At 37.9% G+C, this 17,689-nt stretch overlaps 1 protein-coding gene across 3 annotated transcripts; it reads right to left on the reverse strand.

Annotated features, from left to right (window-relative positions):
* Positions 1 to 286: 286 nt before the first annotated feature.
* CISD1 (CDGSH iron sulfur domain 1) lies at positions 287 to 16,194 on the reverse strand (the record flags this gene model as incomplete). 3 transcript variants are annotated; one of them, XM_084244832.1, is made up of 3 exons in its annotated part: positions 287 to 376; positions 8,435 to 8,640; positions 16,170 to 16,194. In XM_084244832.1, the coding sequence occupies 3 exons, from the start codon at positions 16,192 to 16,194 to the stop codon at positions 287 to 289; spliced, it is 321 nt and encodes a 106-aa protein (XP_084100958.1). The 3 variants fall into 3 exon arrangements, with proteins under 3 accessions (XP_084100958.1, XP_084100957.1, XP_084100956.1); XM_084244831.1 differs by lacking the exon at positions 16,170 to 16,194 and adding an exon at positions 9,623 to 9,662; XM_084244830.1 differs by lacking the exon at positions 16,170 to 16,194 and adding an exon at positions 9,620 to 9,662.
* Between the last annotated feature and the right edge of the window lie 1,495 nt (positions 16,195 to 17,689).

Below are 17,689 nucleotides of genomic sequence, written 5' to 3' on the forward strand. Positions count from 1 at the left end.
CAACTATATTCTAGTGTCATTATTTTAAAATGTAAAGAAACGGATCCTTACAAGACCAAAGTAACCCACAGGCCATGAGGTTGGTTTTAACTTTTTCCTTTTGTTTAAACAATTTCACCACAATGGCTCAACAAGTAAGGCAAATGCCGTGAATATGAAAGCTGCAGTTTGCAATATACCACATCTAGAACCAAGGAAAGGTGAATTAGACAGAAGTGGTAATCGTACTAATTAAACAATCAGGTAACATTGAGATAAGTTGGTTTGCAGCATCAAAAGTGTCCACTTAAGTTTCTTTTTTCTTAATGATCAGAGGTCCCACGTTATCTCCAGTCTCTTCATTGTGTTTTGTGTGAGCGCCATCACAGAATGGAAACTAGGAAGAGAAAGATAATGCAAAATGTCTAATCACAAAATCAATATTATATTCAGCAGACTGAGGATGATGTTTAATTCACATATATAACTTCATAACTAACGAGTACATGTAAAGTATATATACTAAATACATGGAGGAAATCAACTTGTGAATACTACACAGATATAAACAGCATTTCTATTTGATACCTGATTATGGATGTTAAAAACTTTTCCCATGTTTATGTACTAATGAAATTTTCTTTCTAGTAAATTATATTCACTGTCCATTTGTAAGAACCTAAATTCATTCATTTCAAATCAATTTGTACATTTATCCTTTACGGTAGATGATCTTCGTTGCATTTTTCACCCAAATGTTTTTATTTTGCTTATTTTTTTCACCCCTGATTTCTCCATTTTTATACAAATAGGCCAATAGGTTGCTTCTTAACATTTTTAATGGAGACATCTTTCTTCTGGAGATGTGATAGATACCTAAAACTTTCCATGATTTCACATTTACATGCAATTAACAATTTTCTGCCCAGCAGGAGAAAAGGGTCCAAACTAAATGTGTAATACAATGTTTCTCAGACGTATCTAAAGACGTGATACAAGATGTTGATTCTGTGTTTGAAAAACATACCTTGAATCACAATATACATCATTACTTTAAAGAGGTCCTGCTATAAAAACACAATTTTAACTCCAAATTTTCCCACTGGACTACAGACATTTTTAACTTTGCTATCCATTATCAAGGTGTCCCTACAGAGCACTTAACAAAACGCTGTTCTAAGACACTGCTGTTTCAGTATTAAAGTTCCCTCACAAATTGTTATATCTGTATGTACTAATAATTTTATCAAAATAAAATCTCCACATAAAAAAGCCTATTTATAGTTTTTACATTACCATGCTCCTCAGCATAGAATACTGGGGTAGTAACTGCATTTAAAATAGGTCTCAGTATTTGGTAGCTTTCCTTCACATTCTTCTTCTATATTAAACATTTCCTATTTATTGCTTAACTTTATTAAACTTTACCCATTTATTCTTCCAGATAAACTTGGGAATTCTTTTTATTAAGTTCTACTTTGTTTCTCTTATAGTTTGTATCTTCAGGTTCCACAAATTCTGTTAAGATTATTTGTTTCTTATTTGTTATATGGTTATTATAAGTAGGTATATGTTCATACCTGTCTTCTCTCGAGATGTGTGTATATGTACATGTATATGCAAACACACATGCACTTATATCAACACTGGGTTTTATCTATTGCTCCCAATGCTGAATGATGAAAATAAGAATTCAACAATGTCTTAAATGTCTACTTAGGATTTTACAATTATTTTGTTTCAGTCCTTCTAAATTTATACCTTTTTCCCCCCTACTTCATGGGAAATTTTGATAGCTAGTCTCTTTGTTTTATGCTTGCTGTCATGAATAAATGTATTTACACTCTAGAATCTAGAGTTTCACTGTTTAGAGTAAGGTACCTGGTGGCACGGGAGAAACCTATTTAGAGAGTAAATACTATCAGAGAGTTTGGCCAAGAATAAAATCATCTCATTATTCACAGTGAAGGGAGTATTATTTTAGATACCCAACACTATACAATGATGTTACATAATTTTAAGCTTTGATATAAGATTGTGTTCATTCTAAGATTAATATACTATTTGGTAGATGTTAAAGAAACTTAATGTTAAGCATAGCATACTTAACATTAAGGGGTTGGGGAAGGAAGAGGAACCTGCTGCCAGCCCTCCTCTGGGATCTCCTGCTTGGGTGGCACCAGGTATGGGTGCCCAGCTTGAAGCCTTGGACCAGTGCACACCCTTCTCCTTATCTAATTCTGAGATGCAGTAGTTAAGAAATATAGATAAACTAGGATCTCAGCATATATTATAAATTCTATCTTAGGGTAGATGACAATATAAATGCAATGTGTATAAAGCTTGCATTTCTTTTTTTTTAGCTGAGATACCTATTAAAAACAAGTCCTTGTAGCAAAAACTTGAATCCAGCTTTCATTTTCTTGGCATGGATAAGGAAAGAGGCCAAAAAAAAAAAAAAAAACAAAAACTAAATTGTATCCCATAGCAAGAAAAAGCATTTCAAAGTGACATGCTTAAATAAACACCCATGATCTTAGTGAAAATAAAAGTTTACATTGTAAGAGATTCCATTTTTATAAGTAGAGCACACAAAACATGCCACTGTATATGTAGTTATAAAATGCATTTATGAAAAATAAAATAGTTGTGAATTAAAGTCTCAACCTACCAGATAGCATGTTTAACTTTTATTTTTAGTTTCACATTAAAAAATTAGAAAACTAATTTATTTTCTCAAAGGATTTTCCTCTATAGACAGAATAAAAAACAGGAAAGAAATCTATGGATAAATACACAAAGAAAATCTTACTAAAATATAAAAAAGTCATATATCTGACATGAGAATTTATTTTTACAATCTGGTTCTGCCTAAAAACTGACATTTGTCTGTATCATGATGTTTGTAAAAATGCAAAGAAATACTTCTTTAAAAGTAGAGAGTAGTAAATCCTGGCTATTTGTTAATACATGTCCATACTTTTAAACTATATAAAGTTTTTATGCCTTTAAAATATAAATTAGGTATTAAAAATTTTATTCAGAGGCACATATAAGTTCTTCTTGGGGGTGGGAGCGCCAATAGCTTTTATCATCAATGTTCCCTCCCTATACACCCCCCTCTCCAAACCACAGAAACCACAGTAGCCCTGAGAGAGGAGGCAGAGTGTAGGAAAACCTCTTTCTACATCCTGGCAAGCACTGACTGGGTAAATGTGTGAGGGAGAAAAGGGGTAGGGGGAGGGGTTAGGGAAAGAAGAGATGCCTGCTGCCTGCTGTCCTTTGGGATCTCCTGCTGGGGTGGCATCCAGGGATGGGTGCCTAGCTTGAGGCCTGGGACCAGTGCACACCCTTCTCCTGTGTGGCCATCACTCTTCTCAGCTGCTTACTCTAAGGCCCCATCCTAAGAGTCTGAGTCACAGATAACTTTTAAATCATAATTTCTCTATCACTTAAACCCGGGAATTATTGACTTAATTCAGAATTATGCCCCAAATTTCATGTGAGGATTAGTTCTATTTTGTATCTATTCATTAGGGATGACTCATCTTCTGTTAATGAAAAAAATGCAACATTTTTTCCTAGGGGCAAAACAAGTTGTTTCAAGATAAGGTTAGCAATTTTTAAGAATGCATTGTAATTATTAATGGAATATATTTATTGAAATTAGATTCTTAACATAGCATAAATGAATAATTACTTGACCTTAAAATCAAAAGGTAAATTATATAAAAATATGTAGTAGTTTTACATTAAATAATGTACAAAAATGAATGCTTTAGTAACTTTTTCATTTAGAATTCTAAAATTTGTTAAATTGCCCGAGCTGAATTTGCAAAAACACAAAAGTATATATTTAATCTAGTTCATGTACTATCAATACTGAAAAAGTTTAGTTCATGATTAATTCTAAAATTTGTTCTAAAATACCTGGTTACAGATTTCCCGATATGCAAAAAGTAGACCATTCCTCTTTCATGGTTATTTTCTTGGCATGAAAATGCACACACAAAAAATTTCCATATAAATGAATGGTAATAGTGTTTCCAGGCCCAAAAACTAACCAACCAAATCATACCAAATAGAAACACTGTACTTTCGGATAGCGGGGCAAACACATATTAATGAATTCCGAAGAGAGTTCAATGAATTAAGTTAGCTGAAAAATACCCCATTATATTTGCTAATCCATTTAGAAAACTATAAATTCTAATATCTTAGAAAGCAGGGAAGAAAAGGGTGAAGACGTTTGGAATAAATATTTGGGAGGGAAAAACCACCAGAGATCCTTACTCTCCACTTAGAAAGCCAACATTGTTGGGGTCTTCATAGAAAACATGAGATTTGTTTCTTTTTAATGGCTCCACATCACAAGTTAAGATGCTCCTATTTTTAGGGTGACTCAGATGGAAATAAATGTTCCTCCCTGACCGACCTCTTCTCCTTCAACAATTAAAAAACATCCTCCTTCTCCAAGCTTCCTATTTTTAAAGGCTTTGGATTAATTTCCCAAGGAATTTTCCTGATACCATTTTTGCTCATTACAAAAAATGTTCTGAGAAACAAGCTTGCTTTGGTTGAGGAAGAAAACAAAAGCAATTAGATTTTCGAGGCTACCTGAGAGATTATGTGACATTTTACACCATTCTTTTTGTACCTACTGTAATAAAATGTGAAATAGTAAATATAACTTAGCAAATGATGGTACAACTCACTCAAGGTGAGGGAGATAGGAAACCAGCAAGACTAATGCATACTCTTCTCTCTTAGATCAATGTTCTCTTGTCTTGTTTTGAAAGTAAAACTCTCTTCCCGTTTAAGACCGAGTTTAACATCTGCACTCTTACTTTCATTTCCTTCCACTTTCTTTCAAGACACCAGTTTTTTCAAGCAGTGTCTTTCCTTGTAGTTGTTTTGTTTCCTGTCTATTGGTACCTTCGTTTCTCGATTCATATATGGATTGCCTTTTTGTGAAATGCTACGAAATAAGGGAATTTCTGAAATAGCAAAGAGCATGCCTAACTGAGGAGGAATGAGGTAAGTTAAAAATGTAATTTCTACACACTACTAAGAGCTCTGATTTATTAGATCTGGAAAAACTATTCAAAATGCTAGAGACCCATAATAGGTTATTCATGATTAATAATCTATTAATAACTTTAAGAATGAGTTAGTATTAAAGCTTATATTAGATATAACACTTTTGGAGATAGCTAAAAATATGAAATATAGCTATCTAATCAAAGATATTAGTTACAAGTCCTCTGTGCATCGGCATGTAAATGCATGACTTGGCATCTGGGCGACAGATAATCGCAGGTACTGAAGAATGTGGGGACTTTCCAAAGATGTCTAAAGAATGAGAACAACCATTAAATTCAATATTATTCAAAGTAAACTCTTAATTGATTCATCGGGGAATAAAAAGTGCCCAAGATTCAGTGAAAATTCAGCACTGACAAATCTTAGATGCAAGAGGATCACTATGGCATAAAAGACCAAAGGAAAAAAAAGACAGGTCTGGCATTCCTTTCCTTAAAACCTACCTATGGGAAATGGTGATTGTTAGTTTAACCATCTGGAAATTAAACCATATGATCAAAGAACAATTCTGTAATGTTTTGTTGAACTAGAAGTCTAATTAACATTTAGACCACCAGCCCGTACTTTTTGTGTTTTCATGAACTACTTGAGAACTTTGTTCATGAAAGTCCATATTGACCCTTTGACAATTGAGAAGACCAAGCAAAGCAAACACCCTTTATTTAATCTCAAATAAAGCTAAGCTATGCTTTGGATTATATTCAGGCAGTTATATCTCTTCATTTTCATTTACTGTCGTATTTATTGAAAATTTGACATGTACGTAAACTTCCAGCATTTCTTTATCAGTAATTCATACTTTCACCCACTTAAGACACAGCTTCTATTCTAAATGCACTGTTGAAATCAACACCAAAAGGTCAACCGCCTAATTGTTTAATCCAACAGAAATACTATAAGTCTATTTTCCTTGTTGATTTTAGGTTGATGCTCACACCAAATTTTCTTTGAAATGCTTCTTTTTTCCACTGTGAAGCCGTGATACTCATAGTAATATTCTGCTCTGACCAATTTCGTCTCCTTTTTTGGTTCTTTTTTTTAAAAGATATATTTATTTATGCATACAAGAACTGGGGTACAGGCCAGAGGTGTGTGGGGTGGGGGGTGAGAGGATTCACCAGAGACTGAGTGGGGAACAGAACAGGCAGACTGACTGAAATACACTGCTGAGGGGAGCAGCAGGTGAGTCAGGAGAGTTCTGCTGCACCATGTGGGCAGCTCCCTGGCCGGGGATGGAACTCGTGCTACAGAGGATGCAGATAGCTTCATAGGTTGTGTCTTAACCCCTTGCACCACCAAGGAGGCCCTCCTTTTTTGGTTCTTATGCCTCCTTCCAAAATGCAGAAAATTCTCTAGCATTTCATACTCAGTCTGATTTTTTTTCCCTATCTGTATCGAAGATTTGTTGCATTCTTATACTTGACTCATCAGTTTTGCTGATCTCTATCTCCAACCCTGATGCCTCAGCTTTAGTCCCACATTTCAGATTGCTCATGTTGTACATTTCCATTCAAGAGTCCCCTCAAATCTACTCTTTGAAATCAAATACCTTTTCATTGTCCTAAAATAATCAGTTTTTTTCACCCTGAATTCCTTATTTTTGTTATGGACACCGCTTCTTTTAATCCAACATGCTTAGATACTTCAGTAAGCTTTAGTTTTTCTCCCTCAATCTTCCACACAAATCAATCATAGCATTTGGGTGATCCTCCCAATATGTGTCATGTTTTGCTCATTTTTTGGTCTATGCTTCTCTATACCAATAGCTAGCAGCATAGTATAAGTATGATAACTTTATGCCTGAAATTCCTGACAAGGAACTCTTAAGCCTGGAGACACAAACTCCTCAGGCTGGCACTCAAGACTCTCCTTTATTGGACTTACTCTGGGAGAGAACAGGACTCAAGGACAGACTAGATTCTTCATTCATTCCCAACTTTGCTCAAATAAGTCTTTTCTCAGCAGATTTTGAGAGAGTCCCCAATACTTGCTAGTTTATTCAAACACCACCAATCTTTCCAGGGGCCTAACTGCTGTATTTATCACAACTCTTTCCCAGAAAATTCTAATACCCAGTGTAGGTTCCTTTTCTCTAATCTTATTTTTATTTAGAGCACTTATACTCTATCTACTACACAGTAAGTCCTCACTTTCTGATATGTTCCTAGAAACTGCAACCTTAAGTGAAATAATGTATAACAAAACCAGGTCCCTCAATAAAATCATTTTGCTTAAAGTCAAGGACTGTTTTTTTCCTCATCAACATTATACTGAAATGATGTTCAAGAAAATGACATCCTTTGAGGGTCTTCTGTACATATCTACACCGCCTGCTGTTTCACTATTTAACTTTCTTAAGCATATACAGACACAAAATAAACTATATATCACTGATTAAAGAACTATTAGAACTCCAACTTAAAAGTCCACAATTCCTAGGTGTTACTTTCTATATTTTGATGAGCAACCAGATAATAAAACTTATAATAAGCATAATTTTAAAAAACTAAGGTGGTCTAGATTATTTTCTAGCAATCCATTAGTATTTATTAACAGTCTAACATTTCAAATGAATAGTGCTCTTATGATTCAACTTGTAATGGGGCTGTTAATTTTTGGTTCATATTCCATATATTCATTATGCAGTTTTTGGACATAATAACAATCTAAGCACTATATCACTAGATTATATACATCAACATCAATTGTACTAGAAGAAAGGAGTTAGTGGAATAAACTTCCCAGTAGCTCATATGTAACTACTAACTGTGGCATGTGATTTGTGATAATAGTACTCCATTATATGAAGAGGTCCTTGACATAATGTTTTTAGGAATAAACACATCATTTTTATGGCGTATTGTCTTGGCATTTTTGGGTCTCATCTTTAGTAAAATTCACTTTATTTAAATACTAATAGTAGCAGTACATACAGTATTTTTATCATATTTCTCACAATGCACCAGAAATTCTGAAGTTATTCAATATATAAAGCTTTTCAAGTTGACCTTAGGATAGCGTTTTATTATCTTTAGATCACTAGCTGTCATCACTTTCCAAAAGCTGCAGGTATCACAGATGACACTTCCAAGTGGAACTTGATGAAATGCAATTTTCTCAAAAGAAAGTAAGATTTAAAAAAATCCTGCTAGATATTTAACTATAGAAGCTTCAGCTTAAAGGTTTACAATACAGGTTAGATAAATTCTCAAGTTTCTCTTGAAACACTTTGAGAACTCTTTACAAGAAGAAAGAAAAGAAAAAGGGATGTCTTTACCAATTTGGTGATACAAATGTGATAGAGTAATTTAAAAAGAAATGTTACATTAAAAATGGTATTTATTTTCCTCACCTTTTTGGACCTCCAACAACGGCAATACACAGCTTTGTCTCCCAAATCCTCCATGTCAAAAGCATGTACTATCTTGGGGTTGTCTTTCTGGATATGAAGGTTCACCATAGCTTTGTTGCGATGATCTTTACTATAAAATCTTTTGTAAGCTAGATAACCAATTGCAGCTGTCCCAGCAGCAATGGTAACTGCTGCAATCCATTCAACTAGAGCAGGGAAGGAGAAGAGGAATAATCATCAAAACCAGAGTAAACACTAATAATTACACATGCATGTTCTGGAAATCCAATTTTTGAGAATTAAGCATTTCAAAAGCCAAAGGTTTTTAATGTTAACAAAATGCCCCAAACAACCTGGTGTAATAGTCCTTCTAAATACATTTCCAGTCCTTACTGATGCAATTGTGCATTTTCTACTGAGTGATGAATGCTAACACCACTGCAACCTGATTTTGATCCCCAGCCAGGGGATACACATATGGTGCAGCCGACCTCTCCTGTCTCTCCTGCTGCTCCCCTTAGCAGTGTATTTCAGTAAATCTGCCTGTTCTGCTCCCCATTCTGTCTCTGGTGAATCCTTTTACCCCCCATATCATTGGCCTATACCCCAGTTCTTCAATGCATGAATAATATTTAAAAAAATAACATGTGAATCTATAGATATTACTGCTTAAGAAGAAAAACATAAAAATTCAGATTACAAACAAGACCAAAAAGAGAAAATGATTAGGTGATTATGTTAAAAAATGACTCATAGTAAGATCCCTTAGTGATTTTAAAATGCATAACTACTAACAAAATTGGTATCTGAAAAAAAAAAAACAAAAATGACAAATAAAACAAAACCACCCTTACTATTAAACATTCTAAGCAATATATTCAGCAGGAATGTGGGTTCATCATTCAAAAGTTGTGTTTTTTTTTTTTAAATTTCAAAGTTCTTTCTTATTAAAGTAAAAATTGAAATGTACTGATTTCATATTTCATAAGACATGACTAATGTAATTAGTTATATTCTCAATAAATTCTAGATTTCCATTATCCACCAGTGGATGGTTATCTGAGTTCTTTATAAATTTCATTTTAAATTTAATGACAATTTTCTAGTCAATTATTTATTTTCTTGACTAACAGCCATCTATTCTTTCCATGGAGCCCTTAGAAAGGCAAGTATTTAACAACTAACTACCCCACTTCCAGAGATCGCTGGAGAGAAGAAAGTTCTGCATAGTCTGGTTAGCCTCAGAGTAGAGTTGTCTATTTCCAGCATGGAGTAGACTGCAGGAAGAAGTTGAACAAGGGTCAGGATAAACACAGTGGACTGCTTCCCAGCACTTCCTGAGTCAAATCTTCAGAGTGTTTGAAATAAGTTCCCAGACTATCAAATAAAGCCCTAGAGAGATAAGTACAAAAACACATTCCAAGGCCAAATGAAAACATATAGTGAGTAGTTAACCATATGGCTTATTAGCACTACTGAGTTAAATTTCTTATCTGACTACCGTGATTAATCACCATACCTAATAGTGCCTTATATAATAGTGCCTTAGTTCCTATTCTAGCTTACTTAATAATTTAGTTATAAGCAAATGTTTTTAATTAGCATGACCCTTGTATTCTATTTTCAGTCAGTTATTTTTCTCTACCAAGTAATTTAGTTTGTTTTTCTTCCCACAACAATTCCATTCTTCCTTGTTATAATTCCCTAAAATTAACATTAATGTTATGTCCTTCCCAGGTACTGCATGACCGGGAAAACAAGTTAGTAAGTCATATGACAGCTTCAAACCTTTGGCCTAGTAGAAGGATATTTTTTCTAACTCACAGTTTATGTAAATTTGTGTTGAACTACCGTGTGGCAATTCCAAGCAGGGCTGCAAATTTGCTCTGATTGCTAGCTTGATTCGCCATCTTACTCTTTGATGCAGTATTTTCCATAAAATTCCCTTGAGAAAACATTCTCTTTGTCAAGAGCTATAGCAATCCAATGTTAGCTAATGGAAAGCCACTCTGAATAGCTAATATACCTATCATAAAATGGGTTAAAATACTGTCTTGCATAGTACATGTTCAGTTGCATTTGCTGAATGTTATCTGTAGCATAAGCTTAAAAGATGGGCAATAATCCAAAAGGACTAAAATAGCACAACCACCTAAATGTTGTTGATCTTAGTTCAACCTTATTTTTTAGATCAATTATGAAATACTCAAACAGATTTATTTCAACAGTGCCTACATATTACAAAGAATTACAAAGAAGCCTGAGACCCAAAGAACAAACATAACTGGCTGGTATTAATTGGTCTCCAAAAAAAAAAAGAATCCTACAGGAATTTCTACCTGAAATTCGTGATAGGCCAAAAGATTCTTTTTTAGCCATTAAAAGCGTCTCTAATATTACCAGCTAAATATAAACACTGATTTAAAAACAAACAAACAAACAAACAAACAAAAAAACAAAAACCTTTACTACCCCTGAATCTTTTTGATGGTGGAAGAAATGACAATTGAAGAGACTGTCGTTGTTTATAAGGAAAGGGAGAAATGAGAGATGACTCTAAATATTACTTGAGTGGCTGTCCCATGGGAATCATACCATGCACTCTGCTCCTCTACCCCTGACAAGGGTCACTTATGGCCTTATAAAAGTGTCATAGTACCAGATGTGTGCTAGGAAAATGGCTTTGTATTTGCACAGATGAGTTTAGAATCACGAGGCTAGATAAGATCTTAAGAAATGAATTTCAATTTCCCCCCTTTCCAAATTCTAATCCTCTAATTTCATAGGGGCAAATTTAAGTTTCCAGAATAAGAAAAATGTTCTAGTTTATCTTTTCAGTACTGCACCTGAATCAGTCTTTTTTGGTAAAAAGCTGTGGATGCCACTGGCAATTCCAGGGAAAAAAAGAAAAAAGAAACTATATTGAAATAGAGAAGAATGATAATGGATTCCAAAGTCACCACTTAGGACAGAAAAAGAACTGAAAATGTGAGACAGTAAATACATACACAAAATAAAACTCAGTAACATTTAGTCCTTGATGGTGTATATTCCTAATAAAAATAGACACAATCTCAGAGGCAACAAGTTACTTTCCCATGACCCAATTTTAAAAGATATTTCATTTGGCATCTTTGAGATATTTTCAGATCTGGGTTTCAGAAAAATCCTAATGGCGTATTTCTGCATCTTCTGGTTTATTTTCATTTTCCTTTTCTATAGATATCTCTCAAGGTACAGCGTTCCTATAGTTAGATCAAACCCTACTTTATCTTGTTTAACAACGCTTTTTATCTACAAAAATACCATTAATGAGTGAATCAATATAAAGAAGAAAACAGCAAATTTTTTTCTAAATTCTCTCACCCCCCCATCCTTCTTCCTACTCTTCCCCTTTTATTATTTAATCTTTGGCTTCCTCTCTTAAAATTACTCAGAGATTGAGAAAACATAAACTTGTCCAAATTCCACACCGTTGTTGAGAACCCCCTCCTTGGCTTTCTCTATGATAGTGTATTATTTTTCTTTACCTTAGAGATAAACCTCACCCCGCTTCTTTTCCTCAGCCCCTTTTCTGCCCCAAACTGTCTTATGCCCACTGTCAACTGCCACAGAATCAGAACATTCCTTTCCTTTCAGGTGAGGGGGAGGGGATTGTGTTTAAATCTTTCACTCCTCCCAAGTCTCCCAAATGTTGGCTAGGCTGTGCCTAGTAATGTTTTTCTCCCAAGGCCTGGTACAGGTGGTGTTTAATGTTGGTTAAATAAAAAGAAGTAATGGATTACTCATTTGTATTTGGAATTCCAACAGTTCATCCTACTGTCATGCTTCTGTTAAACTAAATGACTTTCTTTGGCCTAGCCTGAATCTACTATGTCAGAGTGTGGAATTTAAATTCCTGAGATTAAAACTAAAACTTTATTATGTACTATTTCAGACATACACAGGGAATACTGTAACAAACACCCATTTTACTCTCACCCATCTCCACCAAGTAACAACTAACAGCCGATTGTGTTTCATATTTAGGCCCTAATCCCACTCCCTTCACCAATTATTTATTGTTTATAATCTATGAGAATTGTCTCCTTTATTCTCAGCTTGAGCTGCACATTCTTTCTCAGACAAAACACAAACCTTAAATGGTAATACTTTAAAATGACTCAATGGGGCCTCCCTGGTGGCACAGCGGTTGAGCGCTGGGTTGCAAAGCTGCCCACAGCCTCTGCAGCGCCAGTTCGATCCCCGGCTGCTCCCTGGCCACTGGAGGAGGGTCCCACATGGCTCACAGACCTCTCCTGCCACCCGCTGCTCCCCTCAGCAGTGTACTTCAGTCCTTCTGCCTGCTCTGCTCCCCGCTCTGGCTCTCATGAATTCTCTCACCCTCCGGCGCTTCTGACTGTACCCAGTGCTTGTATAAATAAATAAATAAATCTTAAAAAAAAAAAAAAAATGACTCAATGGATTTATCGAACCCAAACAGTATTTTCCTATGCTGAAGTTAAATGAATTACAGAAACCACAAATTATAAAACAAAAATATAAACATCAGAAAATAAGAACTTATGAAATTCCGTTTTTGTTACATGCATTTTAGTGTTCAGAGTTTGGAATGGACAACAGTGCAGAGTGGACAGATGAACCATTACTTTGTAACTTAACAGTAAAGCAAAGTTTAGAAAAAATAATTTGTAGGGAAGACAAGTTAAAGAAGTTTGTTTAAAATATTTGGTTTAGCCAAACAAACCCCTGGATTCTCACAGCAAAACTAAGGTTTTGAAACGGGTGGGAGTAAAGTTGGAGCAAAGGGTGAAGAGAAAAGGTCAAGTGGACTCTGGTATAGGGTTATCGCTAATTTGGGTGTGCTTGGTGTGGTAACATACATTTGAAGAGTGTGAATCTGTACTGGTAAAAAATATACAATGTGGTAAACCAGTATTACCTCAATTAAAAAAAAAATTAGTTTACCTGGCTTCTTTTCAAAGTGAAGGGTGATTTATGGAAGACTTTAGCGGAAAAGAAGAAAATCCTTGTTAGAGGTTGAACATAAAATAACAATAGGTATCAGTGAAGCAAGAGATAAAATAAGCAGGAGAAAACAGCATCTGTAGGACATGGAGCCTCAGTTCATCTCTTCATTACAAATAGAAATGGGGCGGGAACGTTGACAGCAGACTCAACAAGTTTTAGAGGTATTGAGGAGCAGCATGGATAACAAACTTTCCAAGATCATCTATCAGGTATAAAGAGACATTAGGGAATGAGAACTCTGTGACTGTGAAGGTCACTTAATGTGCTTAAGAAGTATACGAAACTAATATTTGGTATCAAATAAAAAATAAGTTTGGTATTGTTAGGGGGAAAAGGATGTCCCAAAGCTAATTCCATACAGGCTTTGTGGACTCCACCCCCACCCCAGGTCAAAGCCAAAGACACTGGGAACTCCAAATCCCATCACCACCAAAGGGAAGGTGGCTGGGACCTAAGGGTGGGGTTAAGTAGCCAGGTGGATATAAAAGGCAGACACGTGGGCTTTGGGGGGAAAAAAATCTCCCCATTTTGGCTCTCTGCCAGCTTGCAGCTTCCGGCCAGCTCTGAGAGTGACTTTGGGTTTCCAGGTCGGCGGATCGGGTAGGACGCATTAAAGACTTTATTTCCCTATTTTCTCCCTGAGTTGTATATTTTCCTTATTTCCTTTTCCCTTGTAAATAAACCTTTTATTAACCTTTGGTGTGTGTCTGTAGTGGAGTATTCATAAGTCCCTTTTAAGCGCGCGGGTGAGGACCCACAGCCAGGAACCCGTTTAATATCGGGGCTGCTCTATAACAGTATCATCACCCAAGCTATCAAGAGCCACCTCACTGGGATCTCTGGATTTCAATTCCAAGCAATCACTCATCCTCATCACTTCTCCCAGACTGATGTCCTGGCCTGATGGCCATTAATTTTATTTTTAACCCATCCTTTACTTTTTATTACATTGTGAGTATAAACAAAAATGGATTTCCAAGACATTCTCGGTCCCTACCTTGATGTACCGCTAACTGAGGAAGAAGACATTTGTGGGAGAGATTTACAAAGGTTTCAGTCCTCTCCCCATAGTCTTCAACCATCTTTATGATTTTAGGTGAAATAAATAGTAACGACTCAAAACAAACTGAATACTTCAAGCTTAAGCTAATAACCTGCTTCACCAAGCAACTTCCTATCTCTCAGAAAATAGTAAACTAATGGAAATGTCACCTTTGAATTTTGAATTCTCCCATGTTTAGATTAAAAACCGAATTGGTCTTGATTTCAGGAAAGATGAGCCAGCAGATGGTGATAAGAAGTAGTAAGGGCTCAACTATTTCACATTTCAATAGCAAGGTGCCGAAATAAGAGTTCAGTGTCCACTCACACAAAAACGATACCACAATTTAAATAAAAACACATTTGGGAATCTTTGTACTTGTTACAGGGCAGGGAGAGGGGCACCCCAGAACACCACCTGGTTACACCTATAATCACACAAGTACAATCGTCTTCCTATAAAATCAACAAGGGCTCGAGTGACATGAACATCTTATTTTACCTAACAGTCTTATTCCCCTCCCAATAGCTTTTGAAAAAACTAAATACATAAAATCACTTCCTATTTAACATACACTTCCATTTAAAGGAGCCTCATGATGACTATCCTTTGAAATAATTTTTGCAAGTAATCACCTTCTATAGGTCTCATTAATGTAAAAATGCCATGGTTTATCACCCTCATTCTTGTCAGTTAACTGTTGCAAAAGAAGTGTAATTAGGGTTCCAGTTAGTGGGGACCTTTTACAGAACTTGCCACGCTAGATGCTCGATATTTACTAAATGAATCAAAGGGGCGATTTTTAATTAATTTGTGGACAATCTCTTTACCTTTACTCAACTACTGTTACTGGTAACCAAACCTTTGGTGTGGCGTGTTATACCGAGAATCTCACGTTTCGTGTAGCTGGTGCAGTCTTACATTAACAACTACACCACCAGCAAGAATTATTACAAGTAAAACTCCGTATCAAACGACATCTATAAAGTCTCTTTTTAAACTGGAACTTCTTAAAAGTCACGTTTCCAAACGCTAAGTAGTAGCACAAGGGAAAGCAAGGTTGAGGAAGCTGAAGGTAAGAGCAGCTCGGTTTTCAATCCTCTCTCCTGGACTACAGCCAACAACCGCCTGATGCCAGAGTCACAATAAAAAACTGGGAAAACTGAAGACCTCGGATTGGGTTTCTTCCCTTAAATATGTGCAAAAACTAAGATGTGATTAGTCATGCATCGCTTCACCGTTACAGGAAACAGACGCTCTGACCCCATCGTGATTTAAACGTGAGAAAGGAAAACATGATTTTTTAGATTTCCTCTTTTCCAGGCCCTGAGGGTTAAGAACACAGAGAAGAACAAGAAAAGCCAGCAGCGAGGTCATCATCAGGATTTAGATTTGGCTAGTTCGGGAAAACGTGGTCTAGATCTGGCTTAGATGCCTGTAGGGCCCCTTTTGCCGGTGAGATCCCCAATCCACACCCTAACGGAGCCCCCTTTACCAGCCTAGCCCAGGGCTCGAGGTTAACCGAACGGTTACCCTTCTGCAGCTCAAGGTTACAGGCTCCGCGGGCGCGCAGGGCAGCGCTAACAGCCCAGGAAGGGACCGAGGAAGCTGCAACCGGCGCGCAGGCCGCCAGCCTTCCCCCGCTCCCAGGCCCCACTTCACCTCGTACGCTGGAAGTCACACTCATGGCGGCGTCGCTTGCAGGGCGTGTACCGGGGACACTAAGCACAAACGGCTCGCGCAGACAGCCTGAAAGTCAGGGAGCGAGCGGCGTCCTAAGGGCACCGACTTCAGGTTGCTACCGCGCAGGCGCGGCGGCGAGCCGTAAGCACGTGTGAGTTATCCGCCCTGGTTGATGCTGAGCATGCGCAGACCTGCGTGTCGGCCCTTCAGGAAGTCTCCCAGGCCGATTTTGACAGCCCGGGGAGTGGAGGGTGGTGGAGGAGGAAATCTAGAGCGGTAGCCTGAGAGTTTGCGCAACCCTGAGGGGCGGGGTCCTGGAGCCCAGGGGCAGGGCTTTGGGAATGGGGAATCCAGGCCACATTTTGTTTTTTTCCAGGTGTGTGGGTTTCTCAGGACTGCGGACAGGTGCTCGTAGGGCGCTTGCCATCCTCAGAAATATAAGACGTTGCAAAATGTTCTTGCTTAGTCCGGTACCTGAAAGGCCAGGTCCAGTTTTCACAGAATGCCATTCCAGAACCTCTCGTCGCGCCCATTGTGCAACCCTTTCTTCTGCCTTTGACCCTGCTATCTATTGAAGGCCCGGAATCTGCTATTCACGGGCCGAGTGGTTAAGAAAGACTCCTTTATTAAAAAAAAAAAAAAAAGTGTTCACTTTTAATAAAGACAAGATTATTCCATATCACCTACAGACTGAAATCAGCGTCGGTTCTAAATGGTTTGTAAAAGCGGTTTAGGGGCACCGATTTGACGAGAGGGGCTAGGATTAATTTTGAAGGGTGTCTTGAAGGGGAGTCTTCTAAGAAGCGGCTTGTTTTACACGCTATTATGTCTTTGCTGGGTGGGAAGTGGAGGGAGTACATTGCAGTTAAGAGCCGGCCTCCCAAGCCATTCTTTTTTTTTTTTCCCTTCCTAAAGACATATTTATTTATGCATGCAAGAGCTGGGGTACAGGCCAGAGATGCGGGACGTGAGAGGATTCACCAGAGACAGAGTGGGGAACTGAACAGGCAGACTGACTGAAACACACTGCTGAGGGGAGCAGTGGGCGAGTCAGGAGAGGTCTGCCGCGCCATGTGGGTAGCTCCCTGGCCGGCAGGGGAATCGATCTCGTGCTGCAGGTGCTGCGGAATGCTTCATAGTGCGGTGCTTAACCCCTTGCGCCACCAGGGGAGCCCCTCCCAGCCACTCGTGGTAATGCCACTGCTTCCCAACTCGAACACACGACTTCACTGCTCCCCACCTCTGGATCCCCTGGCTCCCGGAGCCCGCCCCCAGGAAGCGCTGCCTCGCGCACAGAAAGAATTAAGGCACAGCAGCCCTGGAGGCTGCCTAACGCCCTCCAGGCGGTGGGGCTCTGCAGGCTCGCGAGCGCACTCGCCTCCGAGCGGCCTTCAGCCAGCCCGCGCCCGCCCCGCCGAGAGGGGCTGTCGGGCGGCCTCTGGGCATGCTCAGTAGCGGCGGCGGCCGCGGGTCGCGCAGTCGGAAGCTCCGGCGGCGCT

This window comes from Talpa europaea, assembly GCF_964194135.1.
Source record: "Talpa europaea genome assembly, chromosome: 10".
Lineage (NCBI taxonomy): Eukaryota > Metazoa > Chordata > Mammalia > Eulipotyphla > Talpidae > Talpa > Talpa europaea.